The 26,905-nt window shown below is 47.1% G+C and overlaps 2 protein-coding genes across 4 annotated transcripts in view; one reads left to right on the top strand and one right to left on the bottom strand.

Moving 5' to 3' along the window:
- Nucleotides 1-19,223, top strand: part of TRIM55 (tripartite motif containing 55) — a 40,557-nt gene extending 21,334 nt beyond the window's left edge. Inside the window, exons 9-10 of one of the 3 annotated variants that reach the window (XM_083823410.1) lie at nt 165-452; nt 17,866-19,223. In XM_083823410.1, the coding sequence (XP_083679536.1) occupies nt 165-452; nt 17,866-17,985 (408 nt within the window). In that variant the 3' untranslated portion in view covers nt 17,986-19,223. Of the gene's footprint in view, nt 1-164; nt 453-2,703; nt 14,839-17,865 lie in introns of those variants that run through there. The other 2 variants (XM_083823412.1, XM_083823411.1) reach the window with 2 other exon arrangements.
- Nucleotides 19,224-19,415: 192 nt separating this feature from the next.
- On the bottom strand, nt 19,416-21,177 carry CRH (corticotropin releasing hormone). The gene is made up of 2 exons (XM_083823414.1): nt 20,799-21,177; nt 19,416-20,391 (listed from the first exon to the last, which is right to left on the bottom strand). Exon 2 carries the CDS (start codon nt 20,374-20,376, stop codon nt 19,837-19,839), a length of 540 nt encoding a protein of 179 aa, XP_083679540.1. The 5' UTR covers nt 20,377-20,391; nt 20,799-21,177; the 3' UTR covers nt 19,416-19,836.
- Between the last annotated feature and the right edge of the window lie 5,728 nt (nt 21,178-26,905).

Here is a 26,905-nt window from a genome sequence, read left to right as displayed (position 1 = left end):
TGCTGTGCATTTTGACTGTAATTCTTTTGGACCTTATATTAGGACAAATACATTCCTTGCAGTGAGATATAACAAACACGGCATGCAGAGAAACGTTGGCTACGGCAGGAAGGTAACGCGGTGCACTCTGCTTCTTCTTCTTCTTTTTATCTGTCCTGATTAAGGATGAGGTTGTGACACCAAGTGGCTCTCAACAGACTGCAGAGTCTGACAGTCCAGTGCCACCCGCGGCAGAAACCGTCGACCCCTTGTTTTACCCTAGCTGGTATAAGGCTCAGCCGCGGCAAGCAAGCAGCCCGAGCTCAACCCCCGGGAGCGGGCTGGGGAAAGTAGGGGCTCCCGTTTCTCTGGAAACAAGTGCAAAGAAGGCAGAAGCCCCGGAAGCGGCAGCAGTGGAGGAGAGCGCGCCGGGGAGCGGTAAGGAAAGTAATGCCACTGCAGCGACGTCCAAGGTCAGTGCCACCGCGCTCACCCCAGAGGGTTGTGGCGTGCAGCAGTTGTTGAGGAAAACCTGACTTAATTTTCCTCTGCATGCTAAAGAATAATCTGAGAAATATCGAAACAGCCTAAATCGTCGTTTTGGCCAGTCCCCTGGGTTTACAGATGACTGGAATATGTGACAGGCTGATTGTCAGCTTCAGAGGAGCATGCCAGCAGTCGTTTGTGCTTAGCTGCCAGCGCACCTAACCTGAGTTGCTTGCACACGCTCTCAGGAGCTGTCAGAAAGGCTGTGATGCCTCTGCCCATCAGAAGTTTGCATGTGTTAGCGGCAGACAGATCCCATGCATGAGATTATTCTCATCACCTGTTGATAGCCTGTGCACATCACGTGTACACCACTGGCTAAGCAGCTGCAGCTTGGCTTTGCCTTTTGCGGCTTGGTGGCTGCAACTGGAGTGTACAGCTTTTCCCTGTGAACACAAAACCATGCAAATACCTGGTGCTTCCTTGTGTGTTTGGTGGCCAGGCAGTAAGCAGCACGATTTACTGGGTTCAGATGTGTTGCAGAGGGTTTCCTCCTTGTGACTTGATTAAAGGAGAGCATGACAATAACATATTCCAGTTCTGTGCTGGACTGCCAGCAGCATGATGAGATTTCAGAAGTTCATGTGCTAAACTATAAGAGGTTGTTTCTCTTAAAATGACAATGTTAGAGTTTTGATAACCTGAATTTAAATATTGTTTCTTCTGCATATGTGTGTAAACTTTGCATGGGTCAAGGACTCAAGAAACAGAGCTGAGGGGGCTGTGTGTGAAGTATTTGCGCATCACACCTGCTCCTGCTCTAGTGGGTGACAACCAGCCCATTAGCAGCACTCCAAATCAGACTGTCCTGATTTGCAGAAGTCAGGCTCAAGCTGTCTGACTTAAAAAGATATTACCTGTACATATGTGACGGGAGGAGAGTATGTGTCTGCATGTGGAAAAGCACAAGTGGGTAGTAAAAATTTCGGTGCTGTTTCCTCAAAAGTTAAAGTTGACCATTCAGCATACATGAGCAGCTCTTCGATAATAAATCGTCATGTGGTGGGCAAAAAATTAGAAGAAGGGCTTCATACAGATGTGATAAAAAGGGCATTTAACTGTCGGCTGAAGGCTTTATGCAGTGACACTTGAATTTGGTGGGAGGATTCTCAGTGACTTCAGTCATAACAAGAGAAAACTTTGACCCACAAATTCCAGCAGTTATTTTTCAAGTCAGGGTTTGATGCGAATATGGAATAAATATATATATATATTTAAACATTATCAAATCCTCTATGACTTTGTCTTCTTAAGTATATTCCAAGTATATTCTGAATGAACTGGGAAAAGCAGGTAAATTCACAATGAAATCTGTTGCTGCTGTTTCTTTATATCAGTTCCACTAATGAATGGGCACCCAAGCCCATAGGCAGGTAAAATCCTTACTGGGTTTGCCTGATTCTGGTCTGCTTCCTTGGGTCCCAATTTACCAGCAACAAGAAGAGGAGCAAAACTAATGTTTGGTGTGGCCAAACTTCTGAAACGTGGTTTCCAGTCACATCGTAGCTGCTTTGTGGTACCCAGCTCTCTTCATGGCCGGGTACGGGGAGTGAAAACAAGCGAGTGGGAAAGATGCCAGTGCCTGGGGTTGTGTGGATCTGTGGGTGCTGTGTCTTGATATTTTCTAGGATCAGGAGTGACACTGATATTTTGGGAGGAGCAGGAGGTTGAGAAGAGTAGCGCGTGGTTCTGGGGATAGGGGGAAGAAAGAGCTGGGGATGGGATTGCCCCTGGGCTGGAGGCAAGGGGAGGAATGGGAAAGCACGGGGAGCTGGAGGGTGCAGAGTGTGCTGAAGAACAGGAAAACTGGAGTGACCAAGCTAGGCAGGGTGGAGGAATGATGCCATATCAGAGCTGTGGATCTGAGCTGAAATGAGTCTGCATCGTGAGCAAAATGGCCTCTGTCGCGTGCCACTGGTCATTTTTCAGTATGTGAACTTCAGCTTTGTTTCCTTCCTGCATGTGACTTTGACACAACCCACTCTCAAATGACAAACAGGTTGATTTTTCAAAAATCCTGGCTGATGTTCCTTACACTGCTGTTTTTACTCCCTTGCTCCATTTAAAGAATGTCATGGAAAAGTGTTGTGGAAACAGAGCTTTTTCTCCGAGCTTAGTGGTAACGACGAGTTCATGTTATGACAATGCTGGTGAAGCATTCTTCTTATTTTCTCACAGGAGTTAGCATTCTGCATATCACTTTTGGCATTTCTTATCATACTACATCATCTTTGGAATCTGATTCAATACATTTGTTCTTTCATGGGTAGGAAATATTTCATTTTACCGTTAACTAACAGTTCAAATAGTGTCTCTGGTGATGTTCCTATATGGTCTTAAAGGAAGTTTTCCCTTTTTCCCCCCTCCCCCCCATCCAAAAACATCATGCTGGTTCACAAGTCAAGCTGCCTAAAGCATTTCTTCCTCTCACCTTCAGAACTCCACCCTTCAGCTTACTCCTGCATGGTTAAACATTGCATCCCCGTGGTTCAAAATGGACAGGGAAATTTACTTCCTCAGGTCCATGGGCTTTTATTTCAGTTGCTGTTCAGTTGACCAGCAGGATGGAGACGCTGAGGTTTGACGGGAGGTGTGACGAGCTGAGCTTGTTAAATCCAACAAATCAGGGAGGAAAATCTGGAGGGTGATGGTTTTCATCAGAGGGGTAAACATCAGGAAGAAAATTCCACCGAATAACCCTATCCCGGGAAGCAGCCTGTCCCCTCCGAGGAGAAGAGCCCAAGCCATCCAACGTGGCCCTGAAACACATCCCCACGCTGTGCGGGATGAGCCCAACCCTCTCGAAGCATCCAGGGTTGTTTGGTTACAAACACTCCCGATAACTGCCCCTAAAGGATGCAGAGACATAGCTGTGGGCTCGAGAGCACTGCTTATGAGCAGTGCTTTCGTCAGTGAATCACAACAACATAGCAGCTTCCTCTCCTAGAAAAAGCACCAAAAATGAGCATAGTGGTGCCCACAGCAGGGCTCACTAGAAGGAAGGAGGTGCCCCAAGCCTGCGGTGACACGGGGTGGAAGATGACAGCACTGCTAAATCTCACCAGACACACTAGATGGGACTGCCATTGCACAGATACCACCCAAGGCTGTGCGTGTGCTTTTAAGCATCTGCGCTTAAAAAAATTGTCTTGAAAAGGGGCTTTTCGTAGCAATAAGGCTGAGCAAGCTAGGGCTGGATTTTGCATCCCCCGGTTTTTAGTGGGCATGTCCTAAATTGAGGGGCTGCTTCCAAAACATGGATCCCAGTGCAGGCTGTGAATACTCTTTTTCTTCTTTTCTTCCCCTTTTTTGCCCCCAAGTAGATCCAAACTGAGAAGGTCCAGTCTATACTGAGGCACAGCAAAAAGCATGATTAGTACACGGTTTTCTGTAGGCAAAGGCTTTTTTCCTTACATCACACTAATTACAGCTGAAATATCTACAAGATCAAGGACTAGGAGCTTCACTACACAGTGAAGTTGTCCTGAAAACAGAACAACTGTAGGTTAGACCTTAACTGTTCCTTAACTTCTATTCTGGAGTAGCTCCTTTTTTGTAGACAAGGTCCATGATTTAGTTCCTCCAGCTCCAAATTCACACCCTCTGTAGGTAAGCTATATATTTATATTCAATTTCCAAAGTGATATGGCTGATCTGCAGAGAATTATGTTATCACTGGAGCATTTAATCTTATTTACCAAAGACCAAAGACCTCTGACAGAAAGCAACAGTAGTTACCTTTGAGCGTTCACTCTAATGACAGGAAAAAAAAACGTTTTGGTCTATTATTCAATACAAAAATGCTTGTTTTTCCCTGCTCATTTTATGTACTGCTCTCTAAGCACTGTACAACACGATATGGTGCTTCTGTGAAAAATGGTAAATTACTATTCAGCTTTTACGTGCAAAAATTCCACCACTAGGACTGAAGTCTCTCTCTCCTTAAAAAAATAAAAAATAAAAAAAATAGAGAAAAAGAAGCTATCATCTATGCTTTATCTGCATAAGTTATGCAAAAGGCTGCGCTGTCTGGTGGTAATTTGAATTTGAAAAGCATCGGACACTGTGAATCTCAATTAAATTTACGGAGCACCGTTTAATTTTCATTCATTTGTGTTTGGTTTTGAAAATTTGTTGTGTTATTACAAGAGGACATAAAGCTTGCTTGTACTCCTGGGAAATCAGGCATGCGAATAGCATCACGCTCTTTTTTCCCCCTCTCTTTCTTTTTTAATTCAAAATACCTTTTGAAATTAAAAATAGACCAATGCAGAAGGCTCTCATTTCAACCATTTGAGACCTCTTTTTGTGTGGTCTCTAGTGACAGCTTTATGATTTATTTAATCATGAAATAGAAGGGAGGTGAGGAAGAAAGACATTTTGGTCGCAGACTCTATTTGCATGAAAATGATTTGCTTCCCCATGTGTAGTGAGGTGGCTGTTTAGACACTTTATGTGTCTTTATCTGTCATGTGAAATATCAGGTCACTGCCCTTTTCTCTTTTTGTTTGAAAGCCAAATAACAAAACTACTGGAAATAAAAACGGTAATAATAATTTAGAATAATGATGATGATAATAATAACATAAAGCTGCACAACTGTCATAAAAGCAGCGTACGATTTATTTTCAGGCTATTTCAGTCGAATGCACCGATAGGGATTTCCTTGTGTTTGAGCAGCAAGAAGTCAGTTCTCCCTATTAGTACCCCCAATTACTTTACTGAAGGGTCACTTCACTTCGCTGTGAGCCGTGGTATCGGCGACATTCCCTCCGGCACACAGAAGGGCGGATCAGTCAGGACGGGCAGCAGGAGGTGCAGCCCACGGGTTTACAGCCTGCTTGGTCTAAGAAGGGGCAGCATGAGGTGATTCACACAAAGGGACCTCCGCACTACAGACACATCCCACTCCAGGGAGCGAGGAATTTAGGGGCATAGTCACCGCAAGCGGCTTCTGCAGCTGATGGAGGGAGAGGGGCATCTCTCTAACAGTGGCTGCTGCGCTCTTGGCACCCTCTTCACATCCACCTGCTGAGTTTGAGGTGACATCGCTCTTACCCCAGGTGCCTCTGCTCAGCATCTGAAGTTAGGGAGATGTTACGCGGTGAATCCGAGCCTCTGCGGCTGACAGCCAGGGGTGAATGATTGGAACACCGGGAGCAGGAATAGATCCGTGCGCTGCCTCGCCCCCGCGGGGAGCCCTGTGTTAGTGGAGGATGGCACCGGCATTAACAAGCAGCCCATCCCAGCGCACAGGAGAAACAGATCTCGGAGTCCAAAACAAAAACAAGAAAGCTTAGCGATGGTGTGTGTGACAAGTTACAGAGGGAGGTGAAGCAAGCCTCTACCCAGTCTGAAACTGTCTTCATGTGTTCGGTCTCAGAAGACAGGCTAAGTGGGATAGGAAGAAAAGTGCATGTTTTGTGCGTTAGATTTAAGAAACTCATTCAACTGCTTGGCATTTCAGGACTCAGGCATGTGTCCTTGTGCTCATTATACTTGGAGGATGCTTCTAATGGCATATAGTTTTGAAGCTTTAGACACATGAAGAACAGTGTGTATGCTTTATAAATGCTCATGACATCCAACCCTTGGACTGGGGCACCTGGAGGAGATATGGACCTTCAGTCTCATGTAAATCTGCCTTCCAGATATACATTGAGTCACTCTTAGCAGTAAGACAGTTTTTTAGGACTGCTGAATATCTGTCTCTTCTACAAATGCAAATGCTCAATACTCCCAGCTGTCAAGCCCATCTTGCGGCCCAGCTTCAGGCAACCAAACTTGAAAAGCTAGCCCTCAGTTCTGCCCTTTAGTTCACTTGTGCAGCCCTCTGACAGCTGGAGAAAGCCGTGCACATCAAGAACAGTAGGAGAACTTTCCAGGCATGTGTAATCCTTAAAATTGCCTTCACTTTTGGAACCACTCTGTCCCTCAGCTTGTAATAGAGGAATTCCAGAATCAGTAGGGATGGATATTGTATAGCAAAACCTTCTTGTGTTGTCACTGGCAGAGGGCAGATCCCACAAGACTTTATATCTGCTCAAATTACTTAAGTCTGATTAAATAGAAGGCAGTGGATACATAAATAAGGAAGAGTTTGTTCATTTTTTCCTACTCCAAATTTTGTAGGCAACATCTCTCACGCAGTGACATCATGTACATTTGTGAGAGTTTATGAAAGCCTTGTATTCACCTAGGTCTCTGGTTATCCAGTTTATTTCACCCAAAGAAAGTGCTGGACCCCATAGGCTGTTGCTCAGATCTCCCATCGAGAAGTGTCTGTCTGTGGTTCCGGAGGACTCAGGCACACACAAACAGTTTGAAAGGAAATGCAAGTTAATCATACACAAACAATATTCTGATCTAATTTCCCTTTGCTGCCAGTAAGTACAGTGCTTTAATTCCATGAGGATATAAAATATAATCAGGACTGAGCTGTTTGGGAGGAGAAATACTAATAGAGTGGCCTATGTTAATCTTGTTTCATTAGTTTTAAAATTTTCTATTACTTGCTTGCAACCTTATGCCATCTGCCAAAATTACCATAGGGACGGACCTCTCTGTATTCACGTACCGTAGCTGTCTTTGCCCTGCTGCTGAACGCTTCAGTTTCAGCTGGTGATCCTTCATACTTTTTTCCACAAGACAGCTTTAAATCACATGCCAGGGGGGTCAGTATTTAGCTAAGCTTTAGCCAATTGGTTGTCATGTCAATATGCAGGCAACGTGGACGAAATAAGACAATTTAAAATGAAAATAAGCCTAAGATCAGGCTGTGTTCATTGCTCATGTGCCTCTGCTCCTCCATCGCTCTTTAAGAGGTGTGGCTCTACATTTTAGAGCAGTGCTGCTCTGGAATGACTGCCTGGCTGTGCAAATAACCATTTCCTTTCTCTTCTGTGAAACGGAAACTCAGTCTTGCCAGTCTGCTCAGGTAAGCAAGCTATGTCACCCTCCTAAAGCCAACAGCCCCCACAGAGGGGATGGCTTGCTTGAGAGAAGACAGCCTCACAAGGCTGGATTTTGGGGGAGTGATGCTGAGCAAGGCATCTCCCTCTCCCCTCTGGCCCACCCAACACAGCCTCCCCACAGCTTGTCCCCAGAGCAGGACCAGAAGTGTGTCAGCAGCAGAGGTAGCCCAGGCAGTGCTCCCCAGGAAGCCAGCTGCTGCTCCAAAAGCTCTCTGCTCCCTTCAACAACTGTACTTGGTGTTAGTGGAAGGCCTGGGAGTTCAGAGAGCAAAATGCTACTAGATGTTTAACATCTACCTCTGGATATACTTGGACTGTATCTTAGGTAGAAGACTGGATGGGTTCATGCTTGTACGCTTAAAAAATCTGCCCAATTTGACTGAATGAAAAATGGGTCATCTACTGTCAGTAAAGCTGAGCCTTTTGCAGAAGACCCCTGAACCAGTTAGCCTGCAAGCCCTAGCTGAATTCTCTTTGAAGCTTCTTCCTAAACGTCTCTTAAATTTCACCATGTGAAAAAAAAAGTGTTCAACCTGTAGCTAAAATATAGGGCAGACCTTAGATGCAAAACCCTCAGTTAACATTTTCAAAATTCTGCTTGTGCTTCTTCATAAGTTGGCTAACCGAGCTGGGACTCAGGCGTAATGTTCAGGTCTGAGGCCAGTCAGGCTGGTATTTAGTTGGTAGCAAATTCTGCTTGTAAATTTCCATTTTGCATCTTGACTTTGTGCTTAAGGTGAGATGTTTTTTTCCTTAATTTAGTGAACACATGCAGAGAAAATCAGGAAAGTCTTGATTGCTCCTCTTTTAACACCTCACTTTCCCTTGCTTCTGAGAATTATCTGAGTGATTCAGTGATGAGTCGTAAGGGCAATGTATTAGGGCCAGCTTTCAGACAACAGTTTCTCATAATTAATATGAGTGGCAAATATTTCACCTGAAGTTTTACCTTGAATAGTCTGGTCTGCGATTTGTCTGGTGAGTCATAGGTACCATCTGATTTATGTATATTTCATTTTTCAGTCCATTACTAGCAATAGGACTCAACAATGACAGCATGGGCAAAATTATTTCTGCTGTTTAAGTTAATACAAAGCCAGGCTCACCTAGATGCTGTCTTTCAGAAACTAGCTCATTTAAATACCGAATTCAACCTCCACTAAGCCTCTTCCTCAAGGCATTGCTCACTCTGTTCGCTGTTAAGGCATTCTGAAAGGAAAATGGAGTGTAAACAAAAAGTATTTCTTAATCATGGATGAGCAGTTGCTGGTTTACATCATGTTGTGGTCGATTTGTGTCACAACAACACAAGCCGCCTGTTTGTAAAATATTTGGTCGGTTGTCATCCCGCTACCTGGAGACAGTTCAGGCTTTCGGTGTAGCTGTGAACTCAGCCACGTAAAGCAGTGCCTGTTGTCTCTGAACCCTCCCAGCTGGATCAGTATTTAAACACCAGCCTATCCGACTAGCTACAGTGAAAGTCCTACTGGCAGTAATTAGAAGTTAACTAGAGCTGGGCCCTTGTGTTTGAATACTGCATCCTGCCACTTCTAGGCTTTGCTGGCTGCAGAACAGGCGAGGGGCTGGAGCACGGGTCCCTGCAGCACCCACCCACCCGGCGGTGACATGGAGAGGCAGGGTGGATGGCTGGTGTACATCCAAAAAGAAAGAGAAGGAGAGGGCCATATCAAACACAGCACTCATTCAGTCTTAGATCCCTTCTCAGGTGGTTTTTATTCCTGGCATCTTTAGAATAATCTTCAGGTCATTAAGTAAGAGACTAGTGACTAATTCAGACAGCCTGTTATCCCGGATTTCTGTCCAATGGAGATAGATTGGTGCCATGATATCCAAACGAGGCTTTAGATGTCCCACATAGATGTCACGCCTACTTCTCCTTTCACTGAACAGAGAATGAGGATCTCACAGTGCTGGAGAATAAGCAATCTGAATTTCCTATTGTTCTCTTTCATTTAGAGAGCACCCTATAAAATCTGCCTGAGCCTATCTCCACCGCCAGAGGTGGTGATTGATAAACAGACCTGGTCTCTTAGAGCACTCCTGGCTCAGCACTTCTGCTCACAGAAGAAGTGGCTATTTTTCATGATGAAACACACTTGCTGCTTGATTTGCTCTATTACAAAATGCCTTACTGAGGAAAGGTGGCTGTTGTTTCCTCCCTCAGTAAGGGTGAGCTTTTCAATGACGGGCAGCAGATTTACTTTTTCAAATGCATTCATCTTTATATTTATGTGCAATTTTATAATTTCATTTTATAAAATAAATAGATTTTTTTAATGGAATATGTGTCCGCCCAGGTGCAGGTAAGTTCCAAGCTTGATGACAGCTGCCTGTGGTCTGTACTCCACACCAATAATAACCAGGTCAATAACCGTGACTGAATCCGAGGCTTTAAGAGCAGTATTTATCACAGCTTCCTCAGACTTCACCTGGGAGCAGTGCGAGATGGGCAGAAGGAAGCTTGATTTAATACCTCGCACACAAGTTGGCCAAGCAGTGTGCGAGCAGGCCAGCATTGCTAATAATGGGTGAGCACAGACTGTGATGTGAGACGTGATGCCACAGACATCTGCCCAGGCAGTCACAGTGCTGCTAGCGGAGCAATGCATTATTACTGGAGTAGAGACATTTCTTGGCTACCAGGTTCAATTGCTGTGGTTGAATTAAGGAGAAGATCTGGGCAACCGAACACACGGAAAAACAAGCACACAGAAGAAAAGGGGCAGAAGCAACAGGCGAGGAAGGAGACGTGTTTTAACTGTGGCAAAGACTTTCTGTTTCTGCTACACGGTGACTTTATGGAATGGCAACCAGTTGCTTGAGCTGACGTTGCAGCTTTTCTTCCTGCATCCCCATTAGTGTAATTTTGTCTCTCAGAGAATGTGAGCTGTGGACAGCTCACCCCACACTCACTCACACCAACCCGACGAAGTCAGCCACTCGTGATGTGAGAATAAGCAGTGCTCCAACCTCCAAAGCATGCTATGTGTCTACACACCTCGCCGCTATGCTGGCTCTGTTATCTGATCCAGTGAATGGAGCTCTGGTGTGAGTCAGTCTGAACTGGCACTGTGTCTCATTCATTGGCTCTACAAAAATACCATTTGCAGAGGAAGAAAAAGCTTTAATTTACAACAATCCACATTACTCAAAGGAAAGAATATACGAGAGAGACAAACATGACGTTAAACCATTACTAGATCTGCTCCTTTTCCCTGAAAGTTAATAGCAAAGTTTCTCTAACATGGCTTAGATGGGTTAGTACCACAGAGACATTCTTGGAAGGTCTTTACTTCATGATTAATTTGTTGGTGTGAAGTAATATCTGCTTATCTGATGAAGCAGAAGTAGGAGGAAGAGGGGAGAGCTGGTAGCCATGAGTAGCTTTCTGGCACTGGTCGCCAGTGCTTGCCACTTATTCCTGCAGCCTCTCAAGGTGATTCTTCCTTTGCTAGACAGTTGTCCAGCAGGACTGGAAACACAGCAGAAATTATGTGTTTAGAATAGATGGCTCATTGATATGTTTAGAATAGATGACTCATTGATCAGGAGGTCCTCAAAAACTTCTCCATCAGAGCAACAAAGAATGATGTGTGGATAAATCCAGGAAAGACTGAGCCTTAACATTCATGTCTGTAAGACTCCCCTCTTGGGTTTTCTTCATTTTCCTGGTCAGTAGTGACACTACTTTTTATGCAGATCAGTAGTTAATTACTCTCAAGAAAAAGTAATTCCAATAAGGTGCAGCAATGAGTGAAATATTGAAAATGTGTCTTATTTCTGGCTTTTTTTGTTGTTCGAGTCGTGAAAAAGATTGGTTACAGAGAGAAGGGAATTCATTTTTCCCAGCTGCCAGCTAGAAGAAAGCCACCCTCTCACACCGTTCTCTAAAACTGTTTTCACTACTCTCTCAAGTGCCTGGACCTTGGTATCCTGTGGGAGATGTGCAAACCCTACACCAAAATAAGTTATGTGGGCTGTTTTCCTCTGAACTACATTTGTTGTCTTTAAAGACATCAAATCACCAGGTCATTATGCAAGAGACATTGCAATAGACATTAGCCACATCCTGTTAATTGTAATATAAGGAAAATCTATTAAAGTAAAGCATTTGCTCCCAATATACTTTTAAAATTCATTGTCAACCACTATTAAGAAAGTGACATAGCTAGTACTGTGATTGATGGAGCTTGTCTCCATTGATAATATGCAATATGTCTTTGCATATTATTTAGACTGCCACCATATGTGTTCTTGTAGCAGGTAATCGTAGCAATTATTTAGAGAATATTCTGTTGGTTCCTACTAATAAAAAGAAAAGATCCATGCAAAATAAGCAGCCTCTTAGCTTGAAAGAGTATTGTTGTGATATATGTGACAGCTGCCAGGTGTTTTGCTGAAGGAGCTAGACTGCATTAAAAATATGAAAACAAAATGCTTGAACTAAAGTTTAAACCATTTAAAAATAACCTGTTGTGCTCCCTTTGTTTCCGCTGCCTGGAAGTGTTGAGTGCCAGAAGTGTAACACTTGACATTTGAGGCAGACAAACATAGCCTACAGATTCTGTGATGGCTTTGCGACCAGCTAGCATTTTTTAATCATGCCTCTTCTTGTCAACACTGGGGGTTGTTTCTAAACAAGCTAGAAAAAATATGGGAATTAACTTTAATTTCTCACTCCTTTTCTGAGGCTACAGAAACCGTAGAATTAAGAAGTTTGTATTTTCACTGCTTCTCCCTCCAAGAGCCATATTTTCTTACAAATTCACTCTTGCGATTGTGCTGTATCAAAAGGAGTCAGTGAAGGCATTGCGTAGCTCATATACCTCTAAGGGTGTAGATCCTTTTTTTTTGTTTTTTTTTTGTTTTTTTTTTTATTTTATTATTTTTTGGCATCAAAGGTAGTTTAGGAGTACAGGAGTTTTTTGCCAAATGACCCTGCCTCTTATTCCTGCCTAGATGCCACCACTGGCATGGCAGTTGTGCTGATGCAGCTGCTTGTTGGGCTGTGTTGGAATCAAATCATTCAAATGGTCCAGGTTAAAAATATCACTCTTCAACTCAAAAACAACAACAACAACAAATTGATGTCATTCCAGTGGCATTCCCATTCTTAGCGCTGCCCTGCAAACAGCTGCAGCAGTGCAAATGGACAGTGAGACATGGAGGGAAAGCAGGAGGTGGTGGGTGGGAGCCAAAGGGCAGAACCTTCTTCGGTTTGTGCTGTTGCTCCAGCAAACTTTGATATAGCTGTGTGAGAGGGCTCTTTGTAACCAACTAGTGTGGCCATGTACGTGGTTCTAAGAAATAAACCCCCTTCCTGGGGCATATTGGATTATAATAAGCCACATCCATTCTCTCCTCGTGAATTTCAGTGTAAATGTAGACCTTTCTCATTGGGAATGTCAAAACTGAGACCAGGGTTCCACAAGATGGCAAATACAGTTTTGGAGAATTCAACGCTAAGTCAGAAATATCATACTCAGGTGGCACAAAGTCTTCGACTAGTAGTAGTCTTCAACTTCAAAATCACTATGAAGGACCATATTTGTTCAAAAAATGTAAGAATTTTTGAAAAGGTGTGTAATCTATTCTCCTGTGACCGGCATAATAAAGCCAGTAACCATTTTTTAGTTTTTTGGACTGATTAGACAAAATTCTGATCATTTAGTCATGTTCAAGCCAGATAAAAGGTACTGCTGGGTGATCTGCAGCACTGGAGGAAACAACTATTCCAGCTATCATTGCTCTCACATCTCCTTGCAAGCTGATGTGACACAACCTCTGAGAGGTCCATTATAAAATTGGTTTCTCCAGATCCTGCCTTATCAGAAATCATCAAAAATAAGTAAAAAAGAAATTGTCAAAACAAAATTCAAACTGAAGAAGACTACAAAGACCCTGCACCTTTCATCCCTACTTCATAAATTTAAGAGGCACTGATCTTGTAGAAAGAAATGGTGCCATCAAAGTTCGTCGCTTCTATCAGTTTTCTGATATTCTGAGGTGTTTGGGTGGAATCTTTCTTGTGTAATTATTTGAAAGGCAGACCTAGTCTAACCTGGTCACCAAGAGTGACTCTGGAGTCAGCAGGGAGAACCGGGCGCCTTCAGAAGGCAACCCACGCTATAGACACTTCTTTTAGGAGGGGACAAATCACCCTCTGGTGGTGCCTTTCTCTCATCACTCCCACTAGAGAGAATGAATACAGTTTGCCTGACCAGATATCTCACTTCTGGATGACTAAAGCTTGGTAATATGGGTCCCAGTCTTTGTACCTAAAGGCTATGGAGATTAGCAGTGGCACAGCAGAAAACAGCGGGTGGACTTCATTATGTTTCAAATACCTACAAGGCCCGGACTGCCTGTTTTTCCCACACCATAAATAGGATAACTGCTGGGCCCTAATCAATAAAAAGGCTGTGATAAAGTCAGTCTACTCACTCTTCTCCTCCCTCCACACCCTTTGCTCGAACCCTATGCGGATTTAACTAGTGCTTGTGCTTAAGGAAGCAAATGCTGAAAGTGCTGAACACCTACGACTCATCTGCTAAACCCCGAGATCCTTATACTGTTTATCCACGCAAATTCCAGCGTGCCAGCTGCTGAGGGGTGCTAAATGGATTTTTCAGTGGGAGTTGTGGTTGCTCAGCACCTCCACAGAGCTGGCATGTAAACCCCAGCCTGGACTTCGCTTAGGCGGAAAACAAATCCAACCATCAGTCATGCAGGGTGTGCTTCCCTCCCCGCTTCATGAGCTGGCCTGGTGAAAATTCCTGGTGCTTATTAAAAGCATCATCTGATGTCACTCGACACCACAAGGGAAAATATAAATCAAAGTGTAAGTATTCAGCACTCTCTCAGCATTGGCCTAATGTGATTAATGTAATCTGAGGTAAACACTTCAGTTATTCTTTATTGCTGTTAGGGACCCAAATAGAGGGCTGGGACTTGTTATTCTAGGTAAAGTGAAAAACAAGCCCTACCCATGAGATCTCCAAGACTAAGATAAAGCTCAGGTAGCAGCTTAACAGCAGTTACCTAACAGCAATGGACAAACACGTTGAAGTGTTGAATCTGAAACCTCTGAAAGGCATGTGGCAAGGGCTGAGCCACGCTCAGCAGAAAGCTCTTCCCTGGCAGTGGAGAGCGACTGCAGGAACAGGGGAAGGGAGCTGATCTGGGATGAGATGCAAGAACTCATGGGAAGATCGGATGCCCAAACCCTGTTGATGCTGAGGGGACCTGCTTCTGCTTTCTGCCTTGCAGAATCACCTCCTAGTTTAAAAATAAATAAATAATATTTACAAAGATGAAATCTTTGTAAAAGATTTGTAAAATCTTTGGGAAAAAAAAATCCAACACACTGTATTACTCCATGTTGTGTGAGCTGCCACTGGAAGGGGAAAATGGATTTAGTAACGTGGAAAGAGTCTCTCCTGGCACCCTGTGATGGTTTCTTGCCTCACATGAGGATAGCATACCTCAGTGACTGCGTGACTCAGAGCACAAATACTAAAGTGTCACAGGTGTGAAAACACAAGCCTAAAAGCCAAGGAATAGCCCCGTTGTCAGTTCTGCACTTGCTTCACTCCCGGCTGGGCGTGATGGTGGGTTATTGCTCTTGGAAAGGCGCATCGAGGTATTGCAGCCTGGCAGCCTGCTGAGTCCAGCGAGGTGCAGGGAGAGAATGCTTCACCCAGCCAAGCCCAGTGGGAACGTGCCGGAGCTCTGGCGCTGTTTTGCTGACACAGGAAGATGCCATCTCAGCAGCGTATGAAGGAGTTAACACGTTATGAAACACGGTTTTGTCAGTGATGTAGACAAAGATTGTTTTGTTTGAAATGCAGCACCAGCAATGCTGGTTAACAAGGGAATGCAGTCACTTTTCCCGACCAAGGCTTTATTTCTTCTAATGTGCTACCTCCAAAGTCTATGAAAAAAGCTGCTTAACTTTAAGCCCATAGATCGTTCTTTGCTTCAAAGTTGAGCTTAGTTTAATACGTATTTCTGGCTAATGGATTATTGGAATAGCAAGTGGAAGTGGTATAGAAAGCCCATCTTGCACAAGAAGACAAATGGCAAGGTACAATTGTGGTTTTAAGTAAAAAAAAAAAATATGAAATTGCAGGAAATGATGTCCTAAACCTCTCACCAGTCCTATTCCTCTGCAGGCTGAGGGGGAGTGACAGGGGTCAGCCCCATGCCTGGTCACACACGCTGCTGAGGGCTTGGTGCGCAAAATTGCACAACCAATTTCAAAACTACTTTTAGCTACTCCAGGTGTCCTTCCAAAAATAAAAGGCAAAATTTTCAACACCACAGAGGACTAATAACCCACCTACGCTCCCGCATTTACTGAGATCTGGAGAGCACACAACCCCTTATGACTCTGAAAGTCTAGCCATGTATTTACTGCTGATACCTGACTTTTGTAATCTGGGTTGGAACATTTCAGCTGAAAGGTTTGCATTCAGCACTTTCCAGGTCTGAGAGTCACATCTCCATAATCGGGACTCAATCAGCTACGTGCTTTTCCAGCTGAGGATCTGGCCTCATGGGCCCGATTCTTTGCAATACTTTCGCATAAGCCTGGGAAACAACCGTTCTCACCAGCACTGCTGAAAAAGGAATTTTGTATTCAAGTAGGCAGCTGTTCCTCCCAGATTTTTCACCCCACTTGTATTTTCATTAGGGCGCATTAAAAAGTTAGCATGGAAAAATAATGTTCTTTTGAAGGATACCTGTCCGTAAAAATCCTTTCTGAGCCCTGTATTTTGCAGTGAGTAGCAGAGGTGCCTTTCTTGGCAAATATGAGTCTAAGTCAAAGATCAGTGCGTATTACCAGCATTAAATCAGATTTTCAGATAGTATTTCACTGTAAAAAATAAGGCTATTCCAGTCCAGACCACCTGAGGATCTAGGTCTAAAAAAGGAGCTATGAAATCTAATCAGATACAAGTAAAGAAATGGGGAGCTACTTTTCCATACCTCCATTCTGTCTCGTCTGTTGGTGTCACGACGCTCAAACAGGTAGTAACTGGAATGAAGCCCAGTAGCCAATCTATACGTAACACGCCACCACTTCTCACTAATTCCTATGGTACACTTTAACACTGAGTACTTACAAAAATGCTAAGGAAAACTATCATCCCGTGCTTCCATTCCTCATAAGCATCCCTGCTTCCTTGTTCATTCCTGGATATGTATGTTAGCATCACTGCTTTGGTAACTTTCTGTTTTAGGGGAGTAGTATAGAAGACTGAAATGTGTTAAAATTCAGAGAGCACTACTCAGGCATTTTGCCTCTCCTGAGTAATATCTCGACACCAAACGGTTCTCCTGAGATCATGCTGAACTTCCCAGAGTAAGGTGAAATCCTGCATAGAGAAGGCTGGCAGCATTGGCCCGAAGCTCATACAACTATTTGAATATTAAGAATGTGCAATAATATATGTACATATATAGGAGTATAGAGAAAAAAATTCCTCTATATTTCTTGTTAAATTGTGGTTACAACGATGGAGACAGAAGGCATCCCTTAGCTACCAAATCAGGTTACCCTCACAAAGCTGGTGTTCGTTCTCTGCCAGAGGAATCTGAAAACGTTGGAACTAGTAAAAATATTTCAGTATGTTATACTGGCCTGTTAAATGTCCATCTAATTTTAAAATATAACAACAATTATTGGCAGGTACAGCACATGCAGTCCAGATTTCTTTTTTTTACTGCAAGTGTGGGATAGCTGTGCAAATAAAAGGCAAATTTTTCCCCGGGGCTTTCTTTATTCTACACTGGGGAGTAGAATCAGAAGCTTATATTTCTCTCTTATTTATTTTCTGTTCTTGGTCTGACTGAAATTGAAGTGAAATTGTTATTAAAAGACTTTAAAGAAAAAAAAATAAAATAAAGCACATCCAAGGCAGATTTCATGACAGCAGAACAAGGATCACTTTGAGTGGCAGAGCACTGACAATAACTTTTGGCTTAGGTCCACATCAATCTGGAGACCCAGCTACACAAGCCAAGCTGGCTCAGGATCCCTTCTAAGCAGGCAGTTATCACCTTCGTTGCGATAATATTCCAGAGGTCCAAACCAGGGCTCAGCCCTTTGCACGAGCGCGACGCTCACACAGCGCAATCCTTCCTCTACCGCTGTCTGTGGCAAAAGTCCCTCTGCCTTCTCTGGCATTAGAAGTCTGGCTGGCCTTCCCAAATTTCCATGCTCCCTGCCTTACCCCCTTTCCCACCTCACTCTGTTTTTTCTGCCTGTTGTGAGATCGGACGTATTTTAATGCAGCCCATCTTTTCCTCTTCCATTTGCCAACCTCTCCTTCCTTTACAGACCGGCTCTGAACCGTCCCCTCAAGGACGAGCGGAGGAAGCTTCCGTGAGCAATGAGAGGGGTGGCGAGCCGGCTCGTCATGTCTTCTCCTTCTCCTGGTTGAACTCACTGAATGAATGATGACTCACTCCGGCTGGCTTCTGGTGTGCTCCTCGGAAGGACCGCAAGCGCAGGCAGCCTGGCTGGAATCGACAAAGAAGCTGGCCTGGAAAGGGACATCCGAGCAGGTTTCATTCCCGGGAACTCAGCTGACCTCCACGTCGTGCCCGGCCCTTGAGACGACGGAGTCGCGACAGGGGTGGGAGCATGGGGACAAATTGCTGTACTTCAGTGTATCAGAGTGTTTTCCAGTTTCTGGTTTCCAAGGGAAAAGCAGCATCGCTACAGCTGCAGGATGAGCACTGCTACTGTTTTGTTATTCACTCACTTTTTGGCACGTCCCCGTGTAGGTGTAACTGCTTCACTGATGTTAGCTAAAACGCTGCTGTGATATTCACCAGGAGCATCCTGTGCCAGCGCAGCATTTCCCCTCGGTGCCCTCCCGTGTCCAGCCTGCGGGGTGACCTCGGTGCCACCGCCACCCCCTTGGCGCCCCAAAGTCACGTTTGGGTTACATTTGGGCACCACCCGTGGTCCCCGGTCCCCGAGATGCATCAGCACATCCCGTGCTGCAGAGGCTGAGCGCAGGAGGGGTGAGGGAAGCCGCTGCTTCTTCCTTCTCCCCTTGCGCTCGCTTTCCCTGCCGAGCCGCAGCGGGCGATGCTCACCTGCACAGATTTCGGGCGGGGAGGGACGAGGAAGGCGTGTGCGCGTCTGGCACCCGTGCGGGGCAGCCCTGAGCGCGTGGGGCCGATGCTAGGGAGCGCCTCGGGTGCGGTGAGGCGGCGCAGAGCTGCGCCGTCAGGTTTGTCACCCGAAGGCCCCGGGAAGGGCGAACGCCGGCCTGCAGGGCAGGAGAGGAGCCGTGCGGCCACACCAGGCTGGCGCACGGGAGACCCGCGCTGAAGGTGACACCGTGCCTTTTGTCACCCAGCCCTCGGCAGCCCTTAAGGGACGCCGGGCGGCCGCCGGGGGGACCGAGCGCCGCGGGGACCAGGCGCCGGGCTCCGGGCAGGGGCTGAAGGAGCCGAGCCCGAGGCCCCGGGCACGCAGCGCCCCGCAGGGGGGACACCGTCGGGGACGGGGCTGAGCAGCCCCCGGGGGGCACGGGGGAGCCTGGCGGGGCCACCCCCGCTCCCTGCCTCTTTGGGACTGCAGCCCCGCTTTGTGGCCGTTTCCCCCCCCAAAATGCCCCGTGAGGTCCGGGCAGGGCCACGGGGACCGGGGCCGTTTGCAGCTGCTGGGGGGGTGCTAATTGCAATTAATCGTAATTAGGGCTAAAGCAGAGCCCGTGCGGGACCACGCTGCGCTCTGCTCCCCTCGCACCCCGCACGGCGGGGGCGGTTTTGGGGCTCGCCCCGGGGTGCCTAGGCAAGAAAGTCTAGCCAGCCATGGTTATTTGCAGCTTTTATTAAAAATATAAATATTAAACATTCTCTTACACAACAAAATTGACCGAGCGCTGAAAAGATGTTTTATTGTGAAAATGTTTACAGGAAAAAGTGGATTTAAAGTAGCTTACAGAGATTCCCCCTCCCACCTCCCTGCCCCCGCCAGGAAAGTTATCTGGCTTCTCGGCGACATTTCTTCCAATGCTCACACATCCCTACGCAGCGATGCCACTAGAAATACTGGGAAATGGAGAAATAAATAAAGGTAGGGGAGGTTACGGACGACACTCGTGTTTCTGCACTTGGTACGCGGCCGTGCATGCTAGTCAAGGGACAGAGGCTGTTCGGAGTACACCCTTCTAGGTTTAAAGCTATATAAAAATAAAGAGATGACATCAGAGCAGCACTATGGTACATCGGAGTGTGGAATTATTCTTGTGCTAACCGCGGATTCTCTTTGGCAAGGCGGGGAGGGGCCGCTTCACTTCCCGATGATCTCCATCAGTTTCCTGTTGCTGTGGGCTTGCTGCGCCAACTGCTCGGCTCGGGCCATCTCCAAGACCTCTCGGAGGAGGTGGAAAGTCAGATCCAGAGAAATGGGGGGCTCCTCGGACCGCTTCTCCCTCTCCACGGCCTCCCCCTCGCCTTCGCCCTCCTCGGGCCCCCCCAGCGAGCGCTCGGGCAGCTGCTGCAGCTGTTGCACCGCCGCCCGGAAAAAGTTGGTGGCGGAGGCTTGGGGCTGTGGGTGGCTGCTGCTGCTGCTGGAAGAGGCGGAGAAAGAGCCGGCGGGTCTCTTGTTGAGGTTGCCCAGGCGCAGGAAATACTCTTCTCCCATGCGGAGCAGGACGGGCAGAGTTTGCTGCTGCTGCTGCTGCTGCTGCTGCTGCGGGAAGAAATCCGGCTGGTGCAGAGCCCCGTGGGCGGCTCCGGGGCTCTTGCTGAGCGCCCTGCACTCCTGGCAGGGCAGGAGGGCGACCAGCAGCAGCAGCAGTCCCGTGCACACCAGCACCTGGAGCTTCATGGTCGGCGCCCGGACCTGCAGCGGGGACGGAATCGGGGCGAGGGGTTACGCGGCCGGCGGGGGGCGCGCAGCGCGGCCGCTGTCCCGGTGCTGATGCGCGCCCCTCTGATCCCCTCCGAGCCCCTCCGAGCCCCTGCGATCCCCTCCGAGCCCCTCCGAGCCCCCCCGAGCCCCTCCGAGCCCCCCCGAGCCCCGCAGCCCTCCCTCGCTCAGCCCCGGCCCGTCCCGACCGCTGCCGTCGGGGCGCGGAGGATGCGCGGGGGGCTCAAAATTGCGCCCGGTTCCCCCGCGCATCCCCGCCGCCTGCCCCCGGGGGATGCGCGGCCGGGGCTGCGCCCGCCCCAGCCCCCGCGCAGCGCAGCGCAAGCGGCTCCGCACCGCTCCGCACCGCTCCGCACCGCTCCGCACCGCTCCGCACCTACCCGGGGCGGCGGCGGCAGGGCAGGAGGCGGCGGGGCTCGGCGGTGCCCGGCGTCCCTTTCCTCTCGCTCTCTCTCCCTCGGAAGCCGGTTCGTGGCGAACTTGGGATCAGATTTGGTCCTAATCAGAGCCGGGGCGCGGGATTTTTATAGCTTAGACCCTCTCCTGGAATCACGCAGAACTTGCCTAATAAGCTGACGCTCTCCTGACAGCCCGATTGCGTGCCCCGATCCACTGCTGAATAAATCATGGGGGCCCGTCGGAGCGCCGATGGGCCGAGTTTCGCTATCGCAACCCCAAATCTCACGGCCAATTATATCAACAGATATTTATCGCCTCTGCGGTGACGTCAGCCGGGCCGGGGGACGGGGAGCGGGGTGCCCCCCCACCCTTTTCTCTCCCCCCCCCCCCCCCCAACCCCATTGACAAAAATACTTGAATGAGATTTCCTAGCGGGCGCCTACTATGCGAGGTCACTCCGGGAAAACTTTCCACTCGCCGGCCGGCTGCGGGCAGGGACCCGGCCCGATCCGACCCGCACCGGGGCTGCCACCCCGGGCAGCCTTCGACGACCCCCCCCCCCCGCCCCTTACGACCACCACCCCCTCCCCGGTCCTTTTCATCCCGTCCGGGGGCTCCGCGGGGCTGCCGAGGAAGCCGGCGGTGCCAGCGCTTCCCTGCGCCCGCCGTGAGGCTGCCGGGGGGCGGGCAGAGCAGGTGGCCCCCCGGCCTCCTCCCCGCCTGGCTTCTGGCCCTTCTTCCCCTCCATCGTCCCCTCTCGCCGAGGTGGAGAGCGAGAAAACCCTTGGGTTTTCCCTCGCACCCATCTTCCCCACCTCTTCGCCCTCCCGGTCACCGGTCTCCCTGCTCGCCCCCCTCCGTGGGTGACTGCACGCCTTGAGGTCCCTTTGCAGTGCTCTCCCGTCACCACTCGGTCTCCATTCCACCAGTATCTCCAGCCAGGTCGCTCACCATCCCGTCCTCTCTTCAGGAGGTGGCACTGCTTGTGGCAAGAACTTCTGCCCAGTGCCCATTCCACACCCAACGTGCCTTCTTCAGCCTTTGCATCCCACCAGCTACGCCACTGCAGCTCGGTCCCGCGCCGCCACCACCTCACTTGCAACAGTCATCATGTCCTTCCCTTTAAATCGGAAAATTGCACTGAAAACCCTACCGGTTTTACCCTGCACAGACTGCAAATGCCTGGGGCCACGCACTTGTGCGTGTCCCACCATGGTGAGGAGACTGAACAGACCGCGGAAGGTGGTCGTGTGTTATCGACGCTACATCAGTGACGAATCTGAAATCCATTTCCTTAACAAAATAACGAAGTTCAAACCACTTAATATATGAGGTTGGCCACAGCCCAGTTCTGAGCATCTCCTTAGGGACGCTATACACTTTAATTTTTGTTATACCTACCTCTAGCCTCAGACGTCGTTGGTGAAGTGCCAGAGAATCCGATCTTGTGCATCATAAACACACAAATGGAAAAACAAGTAGTAATACCAGAGATTTGTCTCTGCATTACCTCCGTTAGCTCAGGCATTCATGAACTGAAAAGCATATTACAACAAAAACAGAGCAGAATATGTTGTGGAGATAGTCACAGCAGACGCTATTTGTATGCTTTTAAAGCGTGTCAGCACAGCTTTCTGTGAGAACAACAAGGGGTTCAAAGAAGCAGGAACTAAGTTCAATCAGTTGAATGTAAGAGGCACTTATTAAACTCAAACCCTCCAGATGTGCTCCAGGGTGGGTTTTATCACAGTGCCTCCATTTATAGGTTTAATATACCCTTAAAGACCACAAAACCTCTTAAAATAATGAGATCATAAACATAAAGAAGGAAACATTCTGATCCAAACACATTTTTCTTAGTATTGTGGGTGAGATCTGAATAAGTTACAGAGTCTCATGTCTCCAAAAGATTGATGCCAGTTAGAATTGGCTCAGATTATTTTATGTTTTTCATCATTTTCAATATTACTGAAGTCCCTTTAGGCAGACAGTTTCATCCCTTGAAGAATTACAGTGACAGAAAATACAGCAAAGGAGTGGGCTAGGATAGCTCCTGCAATTTTCATAAGGGCTGTGTAACCTGCCAGGTTCTTCTTACCTTTTTCCCAACCCCTGGCCCTGAGCAGGGTCTGTATTTCTCATGCACGCTTGCTTCTAATCCAACATTGTCACATTAGCCCACGGTTTCCCCATGGACCCTGAATGATGTGTTAGAGGGCTCGCAACAATTTCAATGCAGGAAGACTATGAGATAGATAGTTGGATGCCTTGATAACAAGGGTTACAAAACAAGACAGATACCTGAACTGAAAAGTGCTTCCCTCAGTACTTCACATGCAGAACTGACTTCCTGTGAACAGAGAACTCATTTCTCCAACAAGGAACCAGTTTCAAGGCAAAATCTCAGCTGTTGCTCCTGAAGAAGATTACAACAGAAGAAATCCTGGATTCTCACTGGAGGGGTGAAGAAGAGAAACAAGGCAGATATGGGGTAATTCTGGAGTAGAGTTTTACATTTAGTGACACAGTTTGAGATTGGCAGGCTCTTCATATAAAAAGTACTCATATTTGACTCATTCTGCAAACATCAGGCGCAAACATAATTTTTGCACAATAACATTGTCTCAGAACAAAAAGCGTTACCAAGGTCCATCTCCTCTATACTAACATGGGTTGGGTGGCACCTGCACTTCAGCCTAAGCAATCTCAAACTCAGGCACCTACTGAAAGGCAATTTATAGCCACTCTGCTGTAGCTAATGGAAAGCAAGAGCATGCCCAGTGCATGATACAACCCATCGCAAAATAATATCTTGAGGCTTCTGGAGAAGCTCACCTCGTTCCCTTGTCTATAAAGGGAGTGCAGAGAGCTACCTTAGTCTAGTCACTGAATTTTTAAATAGCTAATGTTAGGAGAGAAGAATCCCGTCCTCATTGATTGACCATAGCAGAGAGCTCATGCGATTCTAAAAATAACAATATAGAAGTGATGATGTTAAACGGAGGGTATGGCTCTTACCCCAGGTATTTTTGAAGATGTCCATCTACAAACATGGAAGAACACACACCAGATGTAGATTAGCTTTCTACAATAGTGTAGTATTTCATTATAGTTCTAGCTTTTGTCAGAAGATAGTAAGGTGTTCTGGTCTTGTTGCATTCAGCAAATATTTCCATGTCCTCTCACTTAACCACTTCATGTATCACCATCATTACTTGGTGCCTCTGATCAGGTCTCCAACACACGATCTTTTATTCTGTGACTATTTCAGCACATCTTGCCCACTCTGCAGTGCCAGCAGTCACACAGTGACTCCTGTATACATTACATTTTCATTTGACCCTACTTCTGACACTAAGAAATCTAAATCCTGTGGTCATAAATATTATGGATTCCAAGGCAATCTAGAGAAAAGGAAGAAAAATTCAAGGTATCTTGAAGGTAATAAGTCATCTTAAGAACAAAATACTATTCCTATTATTCCTGTTATGCCTATTATTCCTCATCAGACTGAATTTGTTAGACTAATCATAGAGAACCACAATTAAAGTGAATTATGAAATTCAATAAAAATAAATCAACAAAATAATAATTTTTAAAAGTATGTTCTAGGTCAGGATAAGAAAAAATACACTAATAAGGACTTCAGCTTTTTGTCATTTCTTCTGAACCCAAAAGTCTTCAAAACTTTCTCATTCAGTTTTAATTTCTCTTTCAGACAATTTTTAAATGATTTCACTCCAGGAAGGGGGTCATGTGCTCATGTCACGGGGATTTTCCAACCTGACTCGTTCTATGATTCTATGATTTTCTGTGGTATGGCTTACCAACATAGATTCATAGGATCATAGAGCAGCTTGGGTTGGAAGGGACCCTTAAGATCTTTTGATTCCAACACCCCTGCCATGGGCAGGAACACCTCTCACTAGACCAGGATGCCCAAAGCCCCATCCAACCTGGCTTTGAACACCTCCAGGGGTGGGGCATCCACAGCTTCTCTGGGCAACCTGTGCCAGTGCCTCAGCACCCTCAGAGGAGAATTTCTTCCTAAAATGTGCTTAATGCCTTGTGCCCCCAGGAGGATTTATTCGAGTGGCACAGGCAGGAGCTGTGCATGTACCATCTTGGACGTCACCAAAAAGTGCTTGTGCCTCATAGCCACGCTCTCTCGTTGCAGTTGGTGAAGGGACTTGTAGAAGCAGGCCGGGAGGATTGTGCATGCTAAGAGCTGTGCCTTTCTCCTCCTGACAGCCCTCATCTAGGGAGGCAACAGCTGACCTTTATATTTACCTCACAAGACTTGTCAGTTGCTATTCTTGCACTCAAATAACGGATGGAGAAGGCTGCTTGGGTACGCATGCGAGCTCTCTACACTGTTAATGATAATTCTGCAGGAACTAATCTCACAATTATTGTTAGCAACAAGGAAATCCATCAAACGATCACCCTGTGAAAGCACCGAGCAATTTGTATTCCCGGTTGCCTCGGTGTCTGGGTACATTTCGCCACAAGAGAAACTTTGCTGTGCGCTCGCCCGGCCTGTCTGCCCGTGTTTGGCAAACACAGCTGCCGGGCCCGGGGCAAGGCCGAGGGACTGGGCTGGAATCTCATGCACGCCTCCGGCAGCCCGCTGACAGGCTGGGTTCAGCCTGGTGGGCAGGGAGGCGAGTGAGGACAGCCCCAGGCCCTCTGGGAGCAGTGTACGGACTGGGGTGGGCAGGGGGGGCAGAGGCCTGAGCAGAGGAGGGCAGGCGCCGGGGCTGGCATGGGCCCGGAGGGCAAGCGGGAATTTTCAAGTCGCCTCTCCTCAGACACATCCCTGCCACAGCGAGGTTCGAGCATGGAGCTGTCCCTTTGTTCGACACTGGGTGTGGAGCAGAGGGGAGCCCACAGAGCTCAGACCACGTTGCTGGTGGTTTCTGGCGTCCTCGCTCCAGGAAGTCCATGAGGAATCGCATACTGAAGGCCAGGAACAGAGGAGAGCCTGTCTGTCCAGCTCGGACACTCCAACAGAAAGGGTCTCTGAGCCACTGGCAGCTTCAGCCAACAGCTACATCAGGGACCTTGCCTTGTTGCCACTCCATGCAGCGCCAGGCCTCCATTAGCCATCAGAATCACCAGCCCTGAAGTCGTAGCCATCATACAAGCGTGGGGAAACCATGCTGCTGGGGTGATGGATCCGGGGGTCACTTTGAAAATAAAGAAACATGTCTGTGCTGGTGTTGTATTTTCCAGCACCCAGGCAGCAGGAATTTGAGCAAACTGCTGCGTCTGTGATTTTTCGGTGGCCAATCTGCTGCTGTCCCACCAGAGGCGAAGAGAACAGGAGAAAAGTTAGAGTTTGAATTTGCAGAAAGTGAAACCCTCGCTCACTTCCACTGTGTTTGTTTCTTGTTAACTGGGGTTTCCTTCGTAATGTAAGTACACGTGATACTTCTATATTTAAAAGCATACACTATATGAGAAGGAGACAGAGAAATGAAACTGAGTACAGAAGGAAAATAACCAGTGTGATTTAGAGAAGGTTTGTGATACTAAGAGCAACTCCTGCTCCTCCAATCCTGTTACAACCTCAACTGTTGCTAAAAAAAAAAATAGATTTTAGCCTTCTAGCTTAAAAACACAACCCAACTACACCATCAAGGCTGAGAATCCCCAAATAAGCACAGGAAGAGCTCAAAATGTCATCTTCTTTAAAAATCTCATGATCCTGAGCACAATCTCAATATTTTGGGGGAGGAAGAGATGGGAGCAGCACAGTTTTTGGAATACTTGAGGCTAGAGATGCAACAACTGCCTTCTCACTTCCTTCAAGTGAGGAGGTATGGGAAGAAATACAAACGCTATCTGTCTTGAATGGCTGAGCAACAGACTATATATAGAATCTGCTCTGTCCTACTTAAGTTATGACTAATGCTAAACAATTAGAAATTCAGATGTCTGCATATTTGAAGGAGCAAACATCTCTAATGCACCATTTGTTGTTCATTAAAAAATGGAAGAGTCAAAGTCTTTCTTAGCTCCGACTAGGCTGCACTTACCAACAGGTGTGTGTTGCTGGAAGAGGAGCCCCATGAGACTAATTGCG

Source organism: Anser anser (genome assembly GCF_964211835.1).
Source record: "Anser anser genome assembly, chromosome: 2".
Classification (NCBI taxonomy): Eukaryota; Metazoa; Chordata; class Aves; order Anseriformes; family Anatidae; genus Anser; species Anser anser.
Note: the sequence above shows the minus strand (reverse complement) of the source record. Positions and strands in the feature narration are given on the sequence as shown.

Coding starts and splice junctions, on each gene's coding strand:
- CRH (XM_083823414.1), bottom strand. CDS start 20,376: ATGAAGCTCCAGGTGCTGGTGTGCACGGGACTGCTGCTGCTGCTGGTC.